The sequence below is a fragment of the Strix aluco genome, chromosome 6 (assembly GCF_031877795.1).
Source record: "Strix aluco isolate bStrAlu1 chromosome 6, bStrAlu1.hap1, whole genome shotgun sequence".
NCBI classification, from domain to species: Eukaryota; Metazoa; Chordata; class Aves; order Strigiformes; family Strigidae; genus Strix; species Strix aluco.
The window spans coordinates 12,656,241-12,673,129 of record NC_133936.1 but is presented as its reverse complement, the minus strand read 5'-3'; the positions used below and the strand labels follow the sequence as shown (position 1 = coordinate 12,673,129).

Sequence of the window (16,889 nt, the reverse complement as noted above, 5' to 3'; positions counted from 1 at the left end):
AAGTGTATGGAAGAAGAAACCAGATAAATTCAAATTAGAAGTAAGATATTGCATTGTTTCTTGATTTAAAACCAAAACACAAATAATTTGACATTGCAATATATTACCAGTGATTATAGATTATAGCAAACATCTATCTTTTGCTATATTTAAACCTACACTACATGCGTTTCTGGAAGAAGGAAGATTCGGACAAAAATGGCAGTACAGAGGGAAATTCTGTGGCATGTGACAAACATGGAGTTGTGTCAGAACTGATGCTCAGACAATCTCCCTAGCCTTAAACTTTCTCAAGAAGCTTTTTAAGCTGCAGAATCCATCTACTTTCAGCAGTACATAGAGCTGTGTTAATTACACAGAAAACTTGCTCAAAGTTAATTAAAAAGAAATCAGAAAAGTCATGGCAGATCCTAGTTAGACTGACAGATACAGGCTTGCACAACTGATAGGAAGATTTAGAAGTTATGTTAAGTCACAAGAAAGTTGTTAAGGCATTATTGCTAACAAGATTACCAACTCTTTATGCTGCCAAGACACTTATGAAGAAAAAAAGTGCTGTCTTACACAAAGCAATACAAACTCTGGGCATTTTCTAAGCTACACCATCACTGCTACGTGAGCCTTTATTAAGTAGTTCCTCTTCAGTCTATACAGTCACATGGTACTAATTCTAGCCAAAAAAAGCAGAGCAAGCTGAAATAAAAAACGGGCAAGTTTGCCAGTTTTGATTTATATCCACTGTGCACCTGAATTCTCCAGCCTAGTAAGGACACCAGTTTCCAAACCCCTTTCACTGCTGTCTTCTAGAACAAAGAACAACCTTTGTAACCATGCAAAAATTTTCTATCTGGATTTTCTACCCAAGAGTGAGTCACATAGCAGGACACTAGCACTGCGCACTGCTGCGCCAAGTACTATACAAATGTAAAACAAAATGGTTCCTGCCCTAAAGAGTTCACTGTGTGAGGAAGCTTGTGCCACTCAGCCCTTATATGTCTAACTCCACTGTGACATCTGTGAGAGCCTTCTTGAAAACTTTTTTCCAAACAAAAATCCCCCTGTAACTTCAAACAAAGAAGAACTCTCTCATGTTAAAATCAACTGCATCTTAACCATGCATCATCTAACCTGCCTGCATAAAAGCATAACGCTCTAATTTATGAATACCCTCTTTTGTTTGCTTGTTACAATTATAATTTTTTTTTGAGATTTCACAGGCAAGAAACACATTAATACCTATCCCAGGAATGTAGATAGCTGCACTCTGACAAGTATTTAAAAGAAGAAAAATATAAAATTAAACCATTAATAAACTCCTACAAGGTCAGACATGTTTGTAAAAGAAAAATGGTGTAAGAGCTCACTTTGTCATAAGAATGATACTTTAAGCAACAAATCACTCATGCCAGTCAATTGACAGAATGTTATTTGGGGAATTATTAAAAGAAATGGAGAAACAAGTACTGATGTTCCTGATTTCAAAGGGAAACAAAACAGCACTAATAGTTGAAATGTAAAACGGAAGGAATGAGATTGATCTTAGATATGTTGTGATTGTGACATTCAGTATAATGCTGCCCAGATTCTGACTTCTAATTCTAATGTAAACTTAACCCTGGAATAATAGAATACATTGCAAGCCCTAGATTAAGTACTAGAATACAGCACAAATACTGCATAATTATGCCTGAAGATGAAGGTCTTTTTTGGAGCAGGATTTAATTTTTCCTTTGCCAAAGACATTACCAATCAGTGATTATTCTGATCCTGGTGTTTGAATTAGGGCTTCTCCAATGGTACAGAAGTGGGGCTAACAACCCCCCTTCTCTTGCACACTAATGACTAAAGTGCTTTGGACAGGCAATGTAGTGTTAGCCTCTTCAAACTCAGAGGAGATGTGTGAATAGAGTTGTTTCTAACAGGTAAAGGGCCTTACTATCAGCTATGACAGATATGTCAAGGAAAGCTACTTTCAATGAGTGACTACATAAAGGGACTAGTTAATTTGCCTGTCCTGTGAACTTGCTACACACAAGCATACTTTTAAGTCTGTCCTTCCTGGCCAAATATGCCACTTGTTTTATCAGGTGGGTGTGTTCCTGAAACCAGATTTTATGTATTTATCTTCACAATATATTTGGCACCAGGAGGTCAGTAAATTGCTCTCTCTTTTTGCTTTCTGGCAATGACAGAGGGGGTTAATTTAATTTCCAAAAGACAAACACATGGCATTCTGCAGGTTCATGTGTTACTTACATTGAACAGGTTGTGGGCCAGTGGCCGATACTAAGATGGGTTTGTAGTATTATAAGAAGCAAATAGACATGTCTCACTCTAGAGAGAGGATTTTCCAGTATCCAACTCATTAAGAACAAGTAAGTTATTCTTCTGTGAGATGTCTCTGGAAAATTTTCTGTATGTGAAAACCACTGGTCACCACCAAACATCACAACAGCATAAAACCATTTGGTGAAATAGCTAAGACTAGACCCAGTTTATCTACTTCCATAGTGGATTTTGTTGCTGAACACAAGAGGGGCAAGGTCATACCAAAGAAATAAAAAATAGCTTTGCAAGATATAAGCCCATTAATGTGAGCTAGGTCTGTTTGCTCTGAACCCCTCTACCCCACAGACTCAACCTTCTTTCAGCTGAGGATAACTCTAGGGGATCATCTCCAGAGCCCATTAAATGCTGCTCCAAGGTTGGCCAAAGGCACTGCTGCTTGAAGGACATGACACCTGCGGGTGTCACGAAGCTGCCTTTTCAGCATTTGGGGCAAAAGATTTTGGCACTGGGCTGCTGAGTACTGCATCCAGTTTTATTGCTGCTCTCTATGTTTCAAGATGCTCCAAATGTTTCCTGTGAGACTAATCCATACAGTTTCTCTGTTGAACAGTATTTCCTGATATTAATCCTGAATTTTTTATTTCTCAGTTCTAACCTGTAGCTTTAACTATTCCTTCTCCTCCCTTGGTTCCTTCAACTATGTATGTGTTCCTAGTTAGGGAAAAACAGAAAGATCAATCTCTAAGAAAAATGGAACTTAAAGTAAGTATCATGCATACCTAGTTAATTGCTTAACAGTTGGCATGAAAGCATCTCACAGTGGGAGAGCAGCAACACATTGTTCTCCAAGTGCCAAAGCTAGCAGGTACTGTCAGGAAAAAACCTAAATTGACCATCATGCAATGCATCCCCTCAGTGTACCAGAGGGTATGTAATAAGGTTTAAAAAAAATAGTTCTAATCCTCCTTCCATTTCTTTCCATTAAAGGAGAAAACTGTAGCATTTACTTCCCTGTGTAATATTTCTTTCTAAGATCCTTTGTAAATATGTGCAAAAGAAAGCATAACTTTGAAGTGCTGATAATACTGACTACTTAAGCATGATAGTAGTGTAGTAATGCAGGTACAACTCAAACATAAGGACAGTTTCTTCACCCCCTGCAAGAAGTTGTCCTGAAACAGTGGAGTCCTTATCCAGTGGTGACCTTCGTTCCTTACCTCAGTGGAAGCACTGCTAAAGTGTGACGTGCTGACAAAATGCCAGCTCTGTGGTGTTATGACTAAGAGTGTCATCTAGCCCAGACAAACTTTATGGGATAAATTGCATGCCCTGCTCAGGCAGGTGGTAGAGCATTTCTGTACACGAAGATCACTTCACTGTAAACACAACTACCCTGGATTTTCAGCTCCACAGTACCATTTTATAAACTGACTATGAGTTGGGGGATTGTAACAGTCAATTACTCAGATTATTTCAATCAAGAAAACAGCTTTTTGCAGCACCACAACACTAAAGCTTCAAAACTTTAGGAGGCTCTACCATAGCTCAGAAGCTTTGATGCAGTGATGCTGTCTGTTGGATGTACTATGATAGGAGACATGAAACTTTGAGATGCATAATTTCTTTTCACTCTGAGCAACTCCAAGAAAACCTTTGAAATCTTGCTTCCAGTGTAACACTGATTAAATTGCAGCCTCCCACCTTCCTGATCCTGTCAGGCCTTTTTACAAGGATGGCATTTCCACCAGTCAACGTTTTCTCATGTATATGACAGTTAACCCTATTCTATACAGTCCCCTCTGGTGAAAATCATCACGTACTCATAAATAAAATTTTTATGCTACTTCAGACACATGCCAGACAACACACCTGCTACCATTTCCCTCTCTCCATCTACTTACTTTGGTATTCCCTTAATTCAGGTACCTTCTTTTTTCCCCACCCTGTGTGAAGGCAATGTTGTTTCTGACGGCATCCACTTTAAAAGAATCCTCATGTTTCAGTGCTTGGAACAGTGCACAAGGATTCACTGGTTGTGGTGAACCATTGTGCATATTTATTTGGTTCTCATTTAATAACATTGAAAATAGTCTGGATTAAATGAAGAAAGATTCACAGTTGAGTGCAGACCCCAGTGTCAAGCTATAATTCTTATTGTGAACATGAACTTTTTTACTACAATGCGCAGGATGGCATCATTCTCCATATAATTTTCTCAGTGTTTTATGAAACAAATATGCAGTAAAGAAACTTTTTTGTATTATCAGTTATCCTCCCTATTTTTGTCCCAAGGAAAATATATTTAGTCTAGATACAATATTAACTTGCATACAAAACTAGTCTAGTAAGGTTTGATTATCCAGCATGGGGAATATAAAGAAATCACTCAATTTGACAACAACAAGAAGCATTCTCTCTGAGGACTTTTACCAAACTCTGCACTGTTTGGAAACTAGTTAAAAGTTGTCAGGCCAGTGGGGTTCAAATATTTCAGTGTCTGTAAAGGCAACAGAAGCATCTGTGGTGGTGCATTAAATACACTGGAAGTCAATTCTCAACTCTGATCTTAACTATGTAACATGAAGCTGTAGTAATTTACAACACAACCCCTCTTTGCTTCTGTGTTTCTTATTGCAATAAAAAGCCTGAAATATTAAACATACAGAAGAATTAAATTAGAATTTGTAAACCAGCAATAATATTATTCTGTTTTCAATGTTCTAAATCCTTAAATTTCAGCCTAAATAAACGTCATGTACCAGCTCCTTAAACAGCGTTAGCAATGTAAACAGCATTTAAAAATGCAAGAAGTTCAACTTTATAAAAGTTACATCTGCAGGCTGTTAAAGGAGAATCTGCAAGAAATGTCAAACAATACTGTTCCTTGTGTACTCCACTGAAATAACAAGAAAGTTGCATCTGGAAACAGTTACTGGCACAGGACTTAAATAAAGTATTGCGTTACCTTTAATGAACTAAATATTATTAATCAAGAGCCATATAACAGTGTGCTATCCAGGTGGCTTGTAATTCAATTAATTTACCTTCTTGGGAGATGACAATGGACTTTGATGATTTGATGGTTTTGCTGTCTAGAGTCCAGGTGACAGCTGCAGGGGGATCAGAGGAAATCCGACATTGTAAGACCAATTTTTCACCATCTACTACTTGAGCATCCTGAAGCTTCTCTGTAAAGGAGGGTGCTGTTCCTTTGCTTGCTGGTGGTTTGCTTGCTGTTACTTTGTTTTCAGCCTTTTTCCCAATTATTCCACCATCTACCACTGCGCACCCATGCTCACAGTTTCTGTCATTCTTTTCTTCTTTTTTCACTGCTGGTTTGGCAACAGGGGCTTGAGAATTGGGGGTCACATTCTGGGCTTCAGAATTGGTGCGGGCATTTGGTGCTGGGGTGTTAGCACTGCCATTCTCTGCAGGTGGCTTTTTCTTTGAGCCCAGCACAGATCTGAAATCTGTAATGGCTGGTTTAGGAGGTGGCACCTTCTCTGGCACTGGGGTTTTTGGGGTGCCTTTCTTGGCCAGCACAGAGCGGAAGTCCACCTGCTGAGGAGCATGAACTTTCCTTTCCTCCTCTGACAAGGTCTTGGGTTTGACCTGCCGCTGCAGGTTTGCTCGGAAGTCCATTTGCTCGGCTGGGATTTCTTTCAGTTCCTCCTCAGAAAAACTTTTGGTGCTGACTTTCTTGCCTAAAATGTCACGGAAATCAAGTTGCTCAGCTTCCTGCTGCCTCAGGCTCTCCTCTGTGTGTTCCCGAGTTTCCACTCGCCTCTTCAGCACACCTCGGACGTCTTCCTGCTCTTCCTCAGCTGCTCTGGTTTCACTGCTGTTCTTTTTGAAGCCACTTGTTCTACCAAATGTTAGTTTACCATGATCTCCACCATCTCTTCGCTCTCCAGAGCTGGCTGATTCCCTCCCACTATGATCCGAAAAAGAAAAGAGAGAGCCAAGAAAGGGGCTGGTTTAAAAATGTCAGGGAACAATCTCAGAGCAGGAACAAAATGTGTTTATAGAAGGGGAGGTTGATTAGAGGAGCACACTCCATTAGTTTATTGCATCAATGATGACTTCAGGAGCCATATAAGGGCACAAACAAAAAAGATCTTCTCTACTCTGGCTTGGTACAATGTGCTTAGCCTGTATGATGAAAACAATTTGTTGGGTCACATTTGGGGATTAGGTTGAACAGCAGCCAGCCTGGGTCTGTAAGGGCAGGGAATTAACGGAGCAAAAAATAGAACCCACCCATGCAAGTCCCTGGGAAAAATACTCACTCTCTGAGCATTTCTGCTCTGGAAGCTGAACTCTCCCGCAGCATCAGAGACACCTGGCAGCTGCATTCTCCAACTTGGTTCCTGAAATATTTAAGTGAAATCAGAAAGGCAGAGGTTTCTCCCTCCAAAACTGTAACTTGCCTGAGCTAAGTGATTGTGTGTTGCACTAAAGCAGCTCAAACCCAGTGTGGCATCCTCCTTTCCTATGCCCAGCATTGTGGTGGTTGACTGAGTGGATTTGGTCCCCTTATATTTGGAGCCAAGCTATCTCAAATAGCTTTTACTGATCTGTTGCTGTCTACACTGGGAACAACATACTCCCTGAATAAAATCAAAGCAATTTACAGAATGAAACAGCTGCAAACAAACAAGCTAAAGGGAAACAAATACAAAAGCTGGAAAATCTAGGCAGAGGAAGGGTCTATTTTGCAAAGTTGAAAATCTTTCCAACTCTGTCTACTGTTTATTTATTCAAACCCAAGCTCTTAAGTTTTCTAATGTTAAGATATTAAAAGCAGGGTCTCATTTCCTTCCTTCCCCCCCAGCCCAACCAATCAGCAAAATCCATCTACATGGATTGCTCCAGCCTGTACATGTTTATATTAAAAAACATAAAAGTGTCACCATATATGGTGCTGAGTACTTATTCTTCCTTTTGCAGAGGAATACCATGGATGCCTTCTGGAAAGGGCTCCCATTAAAGAATTCATTTAAAGTGCTCCCCCCACCCACACTGCTCCCTCCCTCCCACAGATATATATCATTCTTTTAGCCCCAAACAGCTCTTCTCCACTTAACACAGGAGATGCCAAAAGCAAAATTTAACTCCCCCAGGGCAGCAGTTGTGTAACTGTTGCCACTGCTTCCCTGAACTGCTATTAAAAAACCAGACTGGAATTGATTAAGGACTAGAGATACCTTTTATTAGTGAAAACTTTCGTCCTTCCCATTTGAAGTATAAGCTTGCAAATGGACTACAAACTCCTGGATGATTTTTCTTTTTCAAACAAAAATAATTTTTGCTCCTGAAAACATTTCCTGGACATGAACAAAACACATGCGCGTTGGGGGGAGGAAGGAAGGAGAGGCGGGTTTTCCCAGCTGCGTTCTCCTTTCAGGAGACTTGCTAGATAAGAGCACCTTCAATTCCACTTTGCCCTGAAGTTTAAAACACAGACTCAGCAGTGCCTTTCTGTTAGTTTGCCATACATGTATTGTCTGGCCCGATTTTTCAGTAGTGCATGAAAATACTTTCCTAGATATGGTTCTGTTTGGGTGAATAAACTATAATTCCACCCATTTGCAACTTGCAATGAAGTCACACAGTAGGCAAGATCATTAACACAGGTGCAGCACTAAGTTATGTGTTTATAATAGCCATTCGTGCCATCACCTTTTTGGAGGGATCTCCCTTGCTTTCTGTTGCTTTCGAAAATCAAACAGTGGATCAGCCTAATATGAAAATCAAGCCTTTAACACCAAGAAGAAATTGGTGGGGTTGACTGAAGTAAAAGGCCCTGCTGGTAGGAATACATCTTATTTGACCTTAAGACCATTAACAAGAAGCCATAGAAATATTTTCAACATTTTATATCCAACAACTCAGAATATGTACATGAGAAACTGTTATTGAAGGCAATCCATAAGGACAGCACTGAAAGCCACAACCCTAATTTTCTTCAATACAAAAAGACTAGAGAACATCTGAGTACCAAAAAGAAACTGTCCAAATGGCAGGAGAGGATCCAAGTCAATGCAGAGAATATTTAACTCAGTCCTGGAGACCTGCCATTCTTACTTCCTCTTGTGTGGGACCTCCATTTGGAAGCAAGAGAAATAGAAAGAAGGAAAGACAAATGGAAAGATAAATAGAAAGAATTGTATGTCATCTCTTCCCAACATACTGATTGGCATCAAATGGTGCCAGGGTACCAATATTGCTGAAAACCTGTTGTCTTCAAACAGTGCACTTCAAACTGGCCCCTTTTGCCACTGTTGAAACTCATTATTTTTTTTCATGCTTCTCAGAAACTTTTAAGAAAAGTAGACACACTCTGAAACTGCTCAAGTACTTTCTCATTCACCAGTGCTACAGGGCTGCTAGCAGCCTGTTGGTTTCCTGTAAGTCTCCTAGAGCTCAATTACTCTTCCTTTAGGACTTAAAACCAATCCAAAGCTGACAAAGTAGGAGAAACCATGCAAGCTGAAGTATAGACAATTTACAGCATACATCAAATAGGGAGGCACCACTGCTCAGCTTCTGTCATGACTGTATGGCAAAAATATTTGCCCACAAGAATTGTGTTACCAGTGGGAGAGGTTAAAGTAACAGAGACAGCACCCTCCCAGGAGAGGGATCTAGTGATACTGAATGTGGTCCTGACCATTGTGAAGAAAAATAGCATTTCTGCAGGACCCATTTTTGCAATGCATTTTTTCCTCTGCAAATTCTTCACATATGCAAAGAAGCAAATAAGGAAGGCAAAGTAAACCTCTCCAAACTAAGCTATTTTTCACAGGGTTTGGAAAATAAAGGAGGGGGTAAGAAAGCAGGAGAGCATTTTTTTCTTTCTATTTTTAAAACCTTGGGAAGCACTTACAAACGATGGCAACAGTGGGGCATAGATGTACCTAGATGGAAAAATTATTCACAAAGTAGCTTTTTGATCTTAATTATGATTACTGACTCAAGTGAATGGCTGAAAACTAGACCACTGGACACCAACCTCGAGTCTCTATCTGATTCATCATATCCGTGTTCAAAAGTGCAGCCTTCTCAGGGCAAGCCCTGCTCCCAGTGAAATCAAAGTGACTTTTGCTACTGATTTTAGGAGCAGGGAGAACATAATTTTGTCTTCTGAATTCAGCTGCAGAGTCTAAAAAGGTGAAGTTAATAACACTGACCCACCTTGGACATCACAAAATGGAAAAAGAGAAACAAGCCAAGAAAAATTAAGGAGGACTGGATGGTTTAGATGCCAAATTCAATCAAGAATAAACTTTGTAAATATTTTTACATTTATGCACTTTCAGAATCTAAGCAAGGCAAGATACATAGGGGCAGTTAATAAAAATAGATCTTTGCAGTACACAAGCACTACTTCAAGTCTTTCACGTCTCTGCTGTTTTGAATCCTGGCAATAAAACTATTACTTCTGCAACACTGATGTTCTCCATGTTGGCATTTTATCAACAAAACCCTAGACAAAGACAGATCTTAGTGGCTCTGTTATTGTGGAATAACAATAGACACGAATAAAACCTATGCTTAGTAGCTATGCAGTAAAGAAGTGTCTGGAAGTGTTGACTTTTGCAGGATTGTTCTGTAGGATGCCCATGTGCAGGACTTATTTTTAAAATGTCAAGGAATAATAATAAAAAACCCCAACAAAAATAAATAAAAACCCAGCTGCAAAGCCTGAAGCAATTTTAAAAATAGCTCTCTGTCCTATTGTGGGATCAGTTTTCCCTGGAATGGCTTTTATGTTCAAAATATCTTGAAATACTAGTTTCTTGGCAGAATCTACTCAAATATTTTCACTGAACCTTAGATGAGACTTATTGTCTGTGTGTCCCTACGAAGCACTCTCTGGAGGAAGAGAAAAAAAAGCACTGTTAATTATAGTGTGGGGACACACCAAAAATTCCTACTGGCTTATCAAGTGTGAAACAAGTATTGCAGAGTAAATTACATTTTTTTAAGAATGAACTGAAAGGGGCAAAGAAGTTGATCCCTAGGTATAGCTGGTGCTTCAGTGCAGGTAACTGCAAAGCCTCAGAATGAGGTTTTGCAACTCTTTTGTGAGTTAGTTAAATGGAGAGAAAGTCCAGACTCCATGAAGCTTTGACCCCAAAGAAAGCAACTAATCTACTGGATCACAACTTCAGCTGACATAAAGTAAAGCAGCTCTACTGGCTTCAAAGAGGATGCACTTGAGGGTTTGGCCAAAACCTTTTAGTAACTGAAAGACCAAGCGTTTTATTTGCATTTTACAGCATTGAGTGGGAGAATGGAATGGGAAGGGGTCATGGTTTTCCTTCCTAAAAATAGACAATGTGTTGATAGCAGAAAACAAGGTTTGCAAACTGTATTTTACAGAAAGACAGAGCTATATTTACTGTTTGGTAATGGGATGTAATCTTACAACTGCTTTTTATATAACCTGAATTTCAGAGTATTCAAAGTACCACTGATTTATAAGATGAATGTTTACCTCTGATTTTAATCAGATTATCAAAATCTCTAAATAAGATTAATCAACACAAACCAAACTTTTATGAAAGATGGAGTGGGTGGGGGAGAAGAGAAACACATCTGAGAAGACAAAGCTTAACAAATCAGATGATTTGTTTAAGGAACTGCAGGAGGATTTCTGAGATCTCTCATGTTGACTGTGCTGTTATAAAGGCTTTGCCTAAAAAGCACAGCCTGTCCAGTACTCCCCATTTCTTTGCTTACCTCTTCATTTACAGTGTACACACTGACTGAAAGAACATGAGAAAGTCATACAGGGATAAAAGGATACCAATGCTTGCATCACTGGAAGGATGCAAAGGACAGGAGGAGAAAAACGTATCTGTAGTTTTCTGAGTCAAAAAAGGATTGTTAATTCCCATTTCAATCATGTTGGTTTCACAGGGACTCTGATTGATTTCTTATCCCTCCACTGCACGGGCTGCCATTTTACAGGCTGTAAAATGTTCAAATTTCAATAGATGAACCGCAGTAGTGGGCAAATCTGTTGTTCTTTTTATATTTATGCAACACCATTCCTTCAGGCCTGGGAAGTAACAGGCTCAATGGAACATTATTAGGACAATTAAAATGAAGAATGCAAGTGTAAAGGAATCAGAGGTCTGTGTAGGTTTAAAACAAGGACCAGGAAAGGCCACAACGACTACCTTCTTAAAAGTTAGACTTAGTCATCTGCTATATAGTAAAAGGCAAAGCAAACACATATTCTAAATAATGCTGAGGGAAGGAAAGACAGAAAGCCAACCAGCAAACATCAATGGATCACATGAGGATCACACTGGGCTACACACCCTTGTCAACTCAATCTGATGAAAGGAGAAAGAACTAGGAAGGGGCAAATAGATCTTTTGTTAAATCTAAATTTTTAAGACCAGAGTTTTAATTTGTGAGCAGACAACACAAAGAGAGAACTGTGGAGGTATTAGGACAGAATTTAGAGCTTAAGAATAATGGAGAAGAAAATTGGAAAATAATTAACACTGGTAGGAAACCATGCCCAGACTAAATTAAGGGAGTTGGAGAAGCAATGACTCCCTAAAAGCAGCTATGCAACATGCTTCTAAAATTAACACACGAAAAGAAGCTGCACATTTTATTTGAAAAGAAAATGATTATGTTTAAAAAACAGCCCACTGTCAACTTCTCTATAAACTCTTCAGTGAATTGACTTGTGGTTTCTCGATTATTCCATATTTTTAATGGACCTTGTAGGAGTTTTTGAAAGAAAGACACTAAATGCAGCTATCCCCCTCTCAGGTACTGTTAAGACTGTTTCTGAATATATAAACAACTCTCAATCAAGTATTCAAGACAAATGCAGGCAGTTCAAAAGCTATTTACACAAGACTATTTGCTGCTGAACATTATTTTAACTCTACTGCAAACTTGAAGTCATACAGCTGACATTCGGCTCCTTGGATATTCCTGAAGCAGTTACTTCTCTGTTATTCATAGTATATAAGCAATTGTCTAAAAGTATATGGCTTTCTGTTCCCCGAACAGTAACTGAAATTTTACAAATGACAGCAGGGTAAAAAGAGGTATCTGCATTCCCCTTGCTCTAATTGCAGCTTAGCTTTACTCATTATGGATTAGAAAAGGCCATCATGAATGTACTGATCTTTGTGGGATCCCCAGCTATTTCTCCAGTAAAAGGATTAGGGAATAACTGAAATGAGCGTGTAATCTGTTGTGTTGTTTTCTAGCTACAACTTTACTTCTCACCCCCCAAAAAATTGTTCTTCTCTGCTAATTTTCTGAAATAATTTATTTTTTAAGTGTACATTCTGTTATGTTCTAGAGTCATGATACTGTCAGTCTTCCACTTTGACAAATGTCTTAAGTGACGAATTTGGCCTGGGTGATCACCAACTACACCTGATCACTAAGGTCAACTTACTCAAGTCAGCTACAACAAAGTCTTCCAGAAAGCCCTCTTGGCTATCCTTTGTTCTTCCTGTTCTCTTTCCTTCTACCACCCCTGAAGTTGCTTAAATATCTCATTCTCTTTCAGTTCAAGAGAATCCACCAGCATATCGTAAGAGAAGATGCCCACGTCCAGGGCACACAAACCAAAGTGTGGAAATGTACCAGCAGAAAGCAGCAAATCTCAGAGTTGGGCCTGCTCTCTCATGTAGAGGTTAGTGACCTTAATGAAATTGAACTGGTGTTTCTAATCCTGCCAGATGTACTGAGTGTTAGAAATGCCACTGATCCCCAAAGAGACTTTTCTTAGATACAAGGATGTATGTAGAAATGACCTGCACAAATCAACATTATGAATGCCCTAGATGACCTGAGCTGATTGTGAACAAGCCAATTGTTCTGAAATGAGTCAGTTCACAGTTTACTTCAGAGTAAAAAGGGTCTAAATCTACTGAAGAGCTTATTTGCAAAAAGGTCATGGCACATATGGCTCTACTGACATAAATGTTAGTAAAAAGACTTGAAATTAAATGTAGAAAAACTTCATTATAGGAAATCTTGATATACAACAGCTATAATTTTCCAAATCACCCTTTACTGGTGAAAAGTGAGCACCTCATCTGACTTTAAATATTAAAATATACTGAGGCTAGTTTGTGGCTGCATGTGAGAGTCTATGGAAGGATACCTTAGAGCTAGGCATCTACAAAGTGATATGTCCATCATTTGGGCAACACTGGTTGGAAAATAAACTATAACTATAAAAAATTAAACTCATTGTTCAGAGACTAAATAGATTAAATTTATTAAGAAATGCCCTCCTCCTTGAGTTCAGAAGACAAGAGTAATTTATTCACAAGCAGGTACAGGACAATTCAGTTTTAAAATTTTGTACTAGACTGAAGTATATGAAACAAAATTAACTTGTTTATAGCATGAAAAAAGACAAAAACCACCATAAACCAGGCAAGTGCAAGCAGTGCAGAACTGCAATGCTAACACTTTGTAATATTGGGTCGTATCTGTCTAAAGTGCCTACTGGACTAGTCTGTTTGGACTAAAAAGCTATTATGCGGAGCAGAGCAGATAATTTTCTTCCAGTGTAATGGATTCTCATGACCATGATGGTTAAATAAATTTTAATAAAGAATGTCACAAATATTAGCCAAGTAAGGCAATACATCTATGCACAGTAAATAGCAGAGAATGATAATATTGTCTTAAAGTTGTGCACTAAATTTTCTATAACCACATAGGGGATATGCAATTACACCTAATCTTCGCCCTTGGAGGTGGAAAATGCTGTGGCACTTTCTACAAGGTAAAGAACCAGAAAATCTAATTCTTCATTGAAAGGACAGTTATTTTACCAGAAAACAATATAAATTCAAAACAGCTCTTCCAAATTCCTTGTAGGAATGACAAGAAGTTCAAAGCATCAGGGTGCCTCATTTCAAAGATACATCAGAAAAAGGAGACTAAAACTTCCATATAAAATTCAGGCATTTCAAACATGGCCAGGAAACACTTTCTCCCCTTAAAGGTATTGGTCATAATCTTGTGGAATGACCCTTCCTGGCCAGGTTGTTCCCATGGAAAGCAGCCATCCTTACAAATATCCAGAGAGATGACAAACATGATAACCAATAGCTCCAAAATCAAGACACTGACTGTGGTTTCCCTTGCTAGAAACCCAAATTGTTGCCCATACTGCTGCCACAAAGCTTTGTTTTTCAGGATCCCAAAAGGAAACTCTATAAGGCTTTGTCCTTCTTATTGACTCTTGTATTTCCTCTTTCCTCTTTGAGTTTTACTAGTTCTTTTCATCCCTCAGAAATATTTTGTTCCTTTAGTACCCTACTGTTTTGTGCGATTAGGAGGGAACTCTTGTCTTTTTCAGGTGGGAATTTCAACTTGAGGGTAAATATAACTAATCGTTCTGAGGGAACAAGCTCTTTTCATGGCAAACATACCTGAGCTGAATTTCATATTGCCCTGCATGACGAGACTGCACATTCCTCAAGATTAGTGTGAAGATGTCTTCATTTTGCAGGATTTCACATGCTGTTCCTGGCATTATTTCTTGCCCATCTTTAAACCAGTGAACAGTGGGGAAAGGATCTCCAGCAATGGCACAGGATATAAGGACATTTTGCCCAGGAGCTGCCGTCACTGATCTTGGTTTGCTAATGAACCAGGGCTGAATACCATCCTGAGGTTCTGTAGTATACAAATACAGTTTACAAATCAGGAGAAAATGCCGAGCTTGAATGTAACTAATAGCTAACTAATCTCAGGGAAATCAAATCACAGACAAGCAAAGTTATTTTGAACATGCAGGGTATAAATTTTTAATCTGAAAATAAGTCAGGTTTTAATTTTGAAATGAACTTGTGTTGGTACTAAAATTAAACATTTACTTGTCACTTTACTGGCTCAATCCAGGCCTTTATTTAGAGCAAAACAAAGGGACTTTAAAGCTGCCCTAAAAGGAATCTTGAAGATTTGTCCTTGGAGAATATGGGTAGGAATAGCTTTAAGGGCAAGTGACAGTACTGTGACTGCTGTGCAGTTGAGAACTCATGTAATAAATCACCATTAACAACTGCATAAAATTGCAATTAATGTAGAAAACTGACCCTGAGGCTAGATCTCAAGGGAGCTTAGAGAATAGAGAAAGGTCTGAATTCAGAGAAGATAGTGACAACAGACTACAGACCCACCCCTGGAGGCACAGCTCTCTGAAATCCTGGGGTTAAGATCCTTTACATTAAAAATAATAAAAGTCTCCCATTGATTTCCAATAATTCTCAGTAATGACTATGGGAAAATGTTGGTATACAGTAAGATTAGGTGAAGTCCCCTATCATGAAGGTAGTGAATGCCCAATCACAGGAAGTTTGTAGGTACTTTGGTGTTTACCGTGGGATTTATATCATATGTGGAGATTCAAAGCCAAATTTTTCGCAGCTAGTTCTCAAATTGCAGAAATCACGTGCTCCTCACCTGCTACCACTACAATGCTAATATTAAAGCCAGGATACCTGGCTCCTAGACAGATTTTCCAAATATTCAGGGCTTTAATTAGAAAAAAAACCATCATTAAATGGTTTACATTAAGTCCATATCTAAGTAAGCCTTATAGTTATAATATGAAGCTGTATTTAGCAGAAGTTTTGCACTGCCCCTAGGAATAGGACTCAGGAATGCATTTTTTAAATAGTAACATAATGTTCCAGAGTGAAAAGATTTTTTTAAAGTTGCTTCTGCTCAATATCCTTTTTAATTCAGACGCAGAGACTGAGAACTCCTAGCATCCTTCACAACAGACGTTATAAACACTCATGTACTTTAAATAGACACTCCTCCAGCACATTACAATTATTTTCTTTTAGCATTTCCTAAGGTGGAGAAGAACTTTATACCTTGTACTGTCAATGTAGCCTGAGTTTGAGTTTCTCCTAATTCATTCCAGGCTTCACAGGTATATTTGCCTGTGTCTTCAGGAAATACTTCCTGGATGTACAGACTGTACTCATTGCCTTTCTTCTCAAAGTGGAAATCTTCTGTCTCCTGGATTTCTTTCCCATTGTGCAGCCAGATAATTTCAGGAGGTGGGTTTGCTGAAAAATAGGAAACAACAAAAATCAAAGACACACACTAAAACCCACCATATATTGATTAAGAAAATGAACAAGGTTGGTTGTTTTCTGCCACCTGATTCTGCAATTTCATCTTCAAAACATTCAGGAATTTCATTAACTCTGTTGATGCTGTGTAATGTGGAACAGTTCTAAGTCTAACTTACTACAGTTAAAATACAAATGAATAAGGGAAGCATGTATACAATAGAGGGGGACAATCAGTTCTAGATCCCAGAAAGTGGTTATCAAGGATTTCTATTACCAAAGTTCATACCAGCACTGCTCTTTTCTGCCGCACTAATGTTACTCTATCTGACAGGAATTCAATCTTGTTTGGTTCACAGCAGAAGCCATTACAAGTCCACTAACACTTAGTTTTAGTACGACAGCAGGACCCAATAATAACCTTCTTCTTCTTGTTCTTCTTATTATTATTCCAATAAAGAAACACTTGTACAGGCCTGAATACATTAACACTGGACAATG

The 16,889-nt window shown here is 38.7% G+C and overlaps 1 protein-coding gene across 7 annotated transcripts in view; it reads right to left on the bottom strand.

The window, feature by feature from the left end:
• The window catches only part of MYLK (myosin light chain kinase), a 218,425-nt gene that overhangs the window by 69,795 nt on the left and 131,741 nt on the right, over positions 1–16,889 (bottom strand). For all 7 annotated transcript variants that reach the window (XM_074828720.1, XM_074828716.1, XM_074828721.1 and 4 more), the window contains 4 exons: positions 16,185–16,382; positions 14,733–14,979; positions 6,579–6,659; positions 5,334–6,223 (listed from right to left, as the gene is read on the bottom strand). In XM_074828720.1, coding sequence (XP_074684821.1) covers positions 5,334–6,223; positions 6,579–6,659; positions 14,733–14,979; positions 16,185–16,382 — 1,416 coding nt within the window. The remainder of the gene's footprint in view (positions 1–5,333; positions 6,224–6,578; positions 6,660–14,732; positions 14,980–16,184; positions 16,383–16,889) is intronic.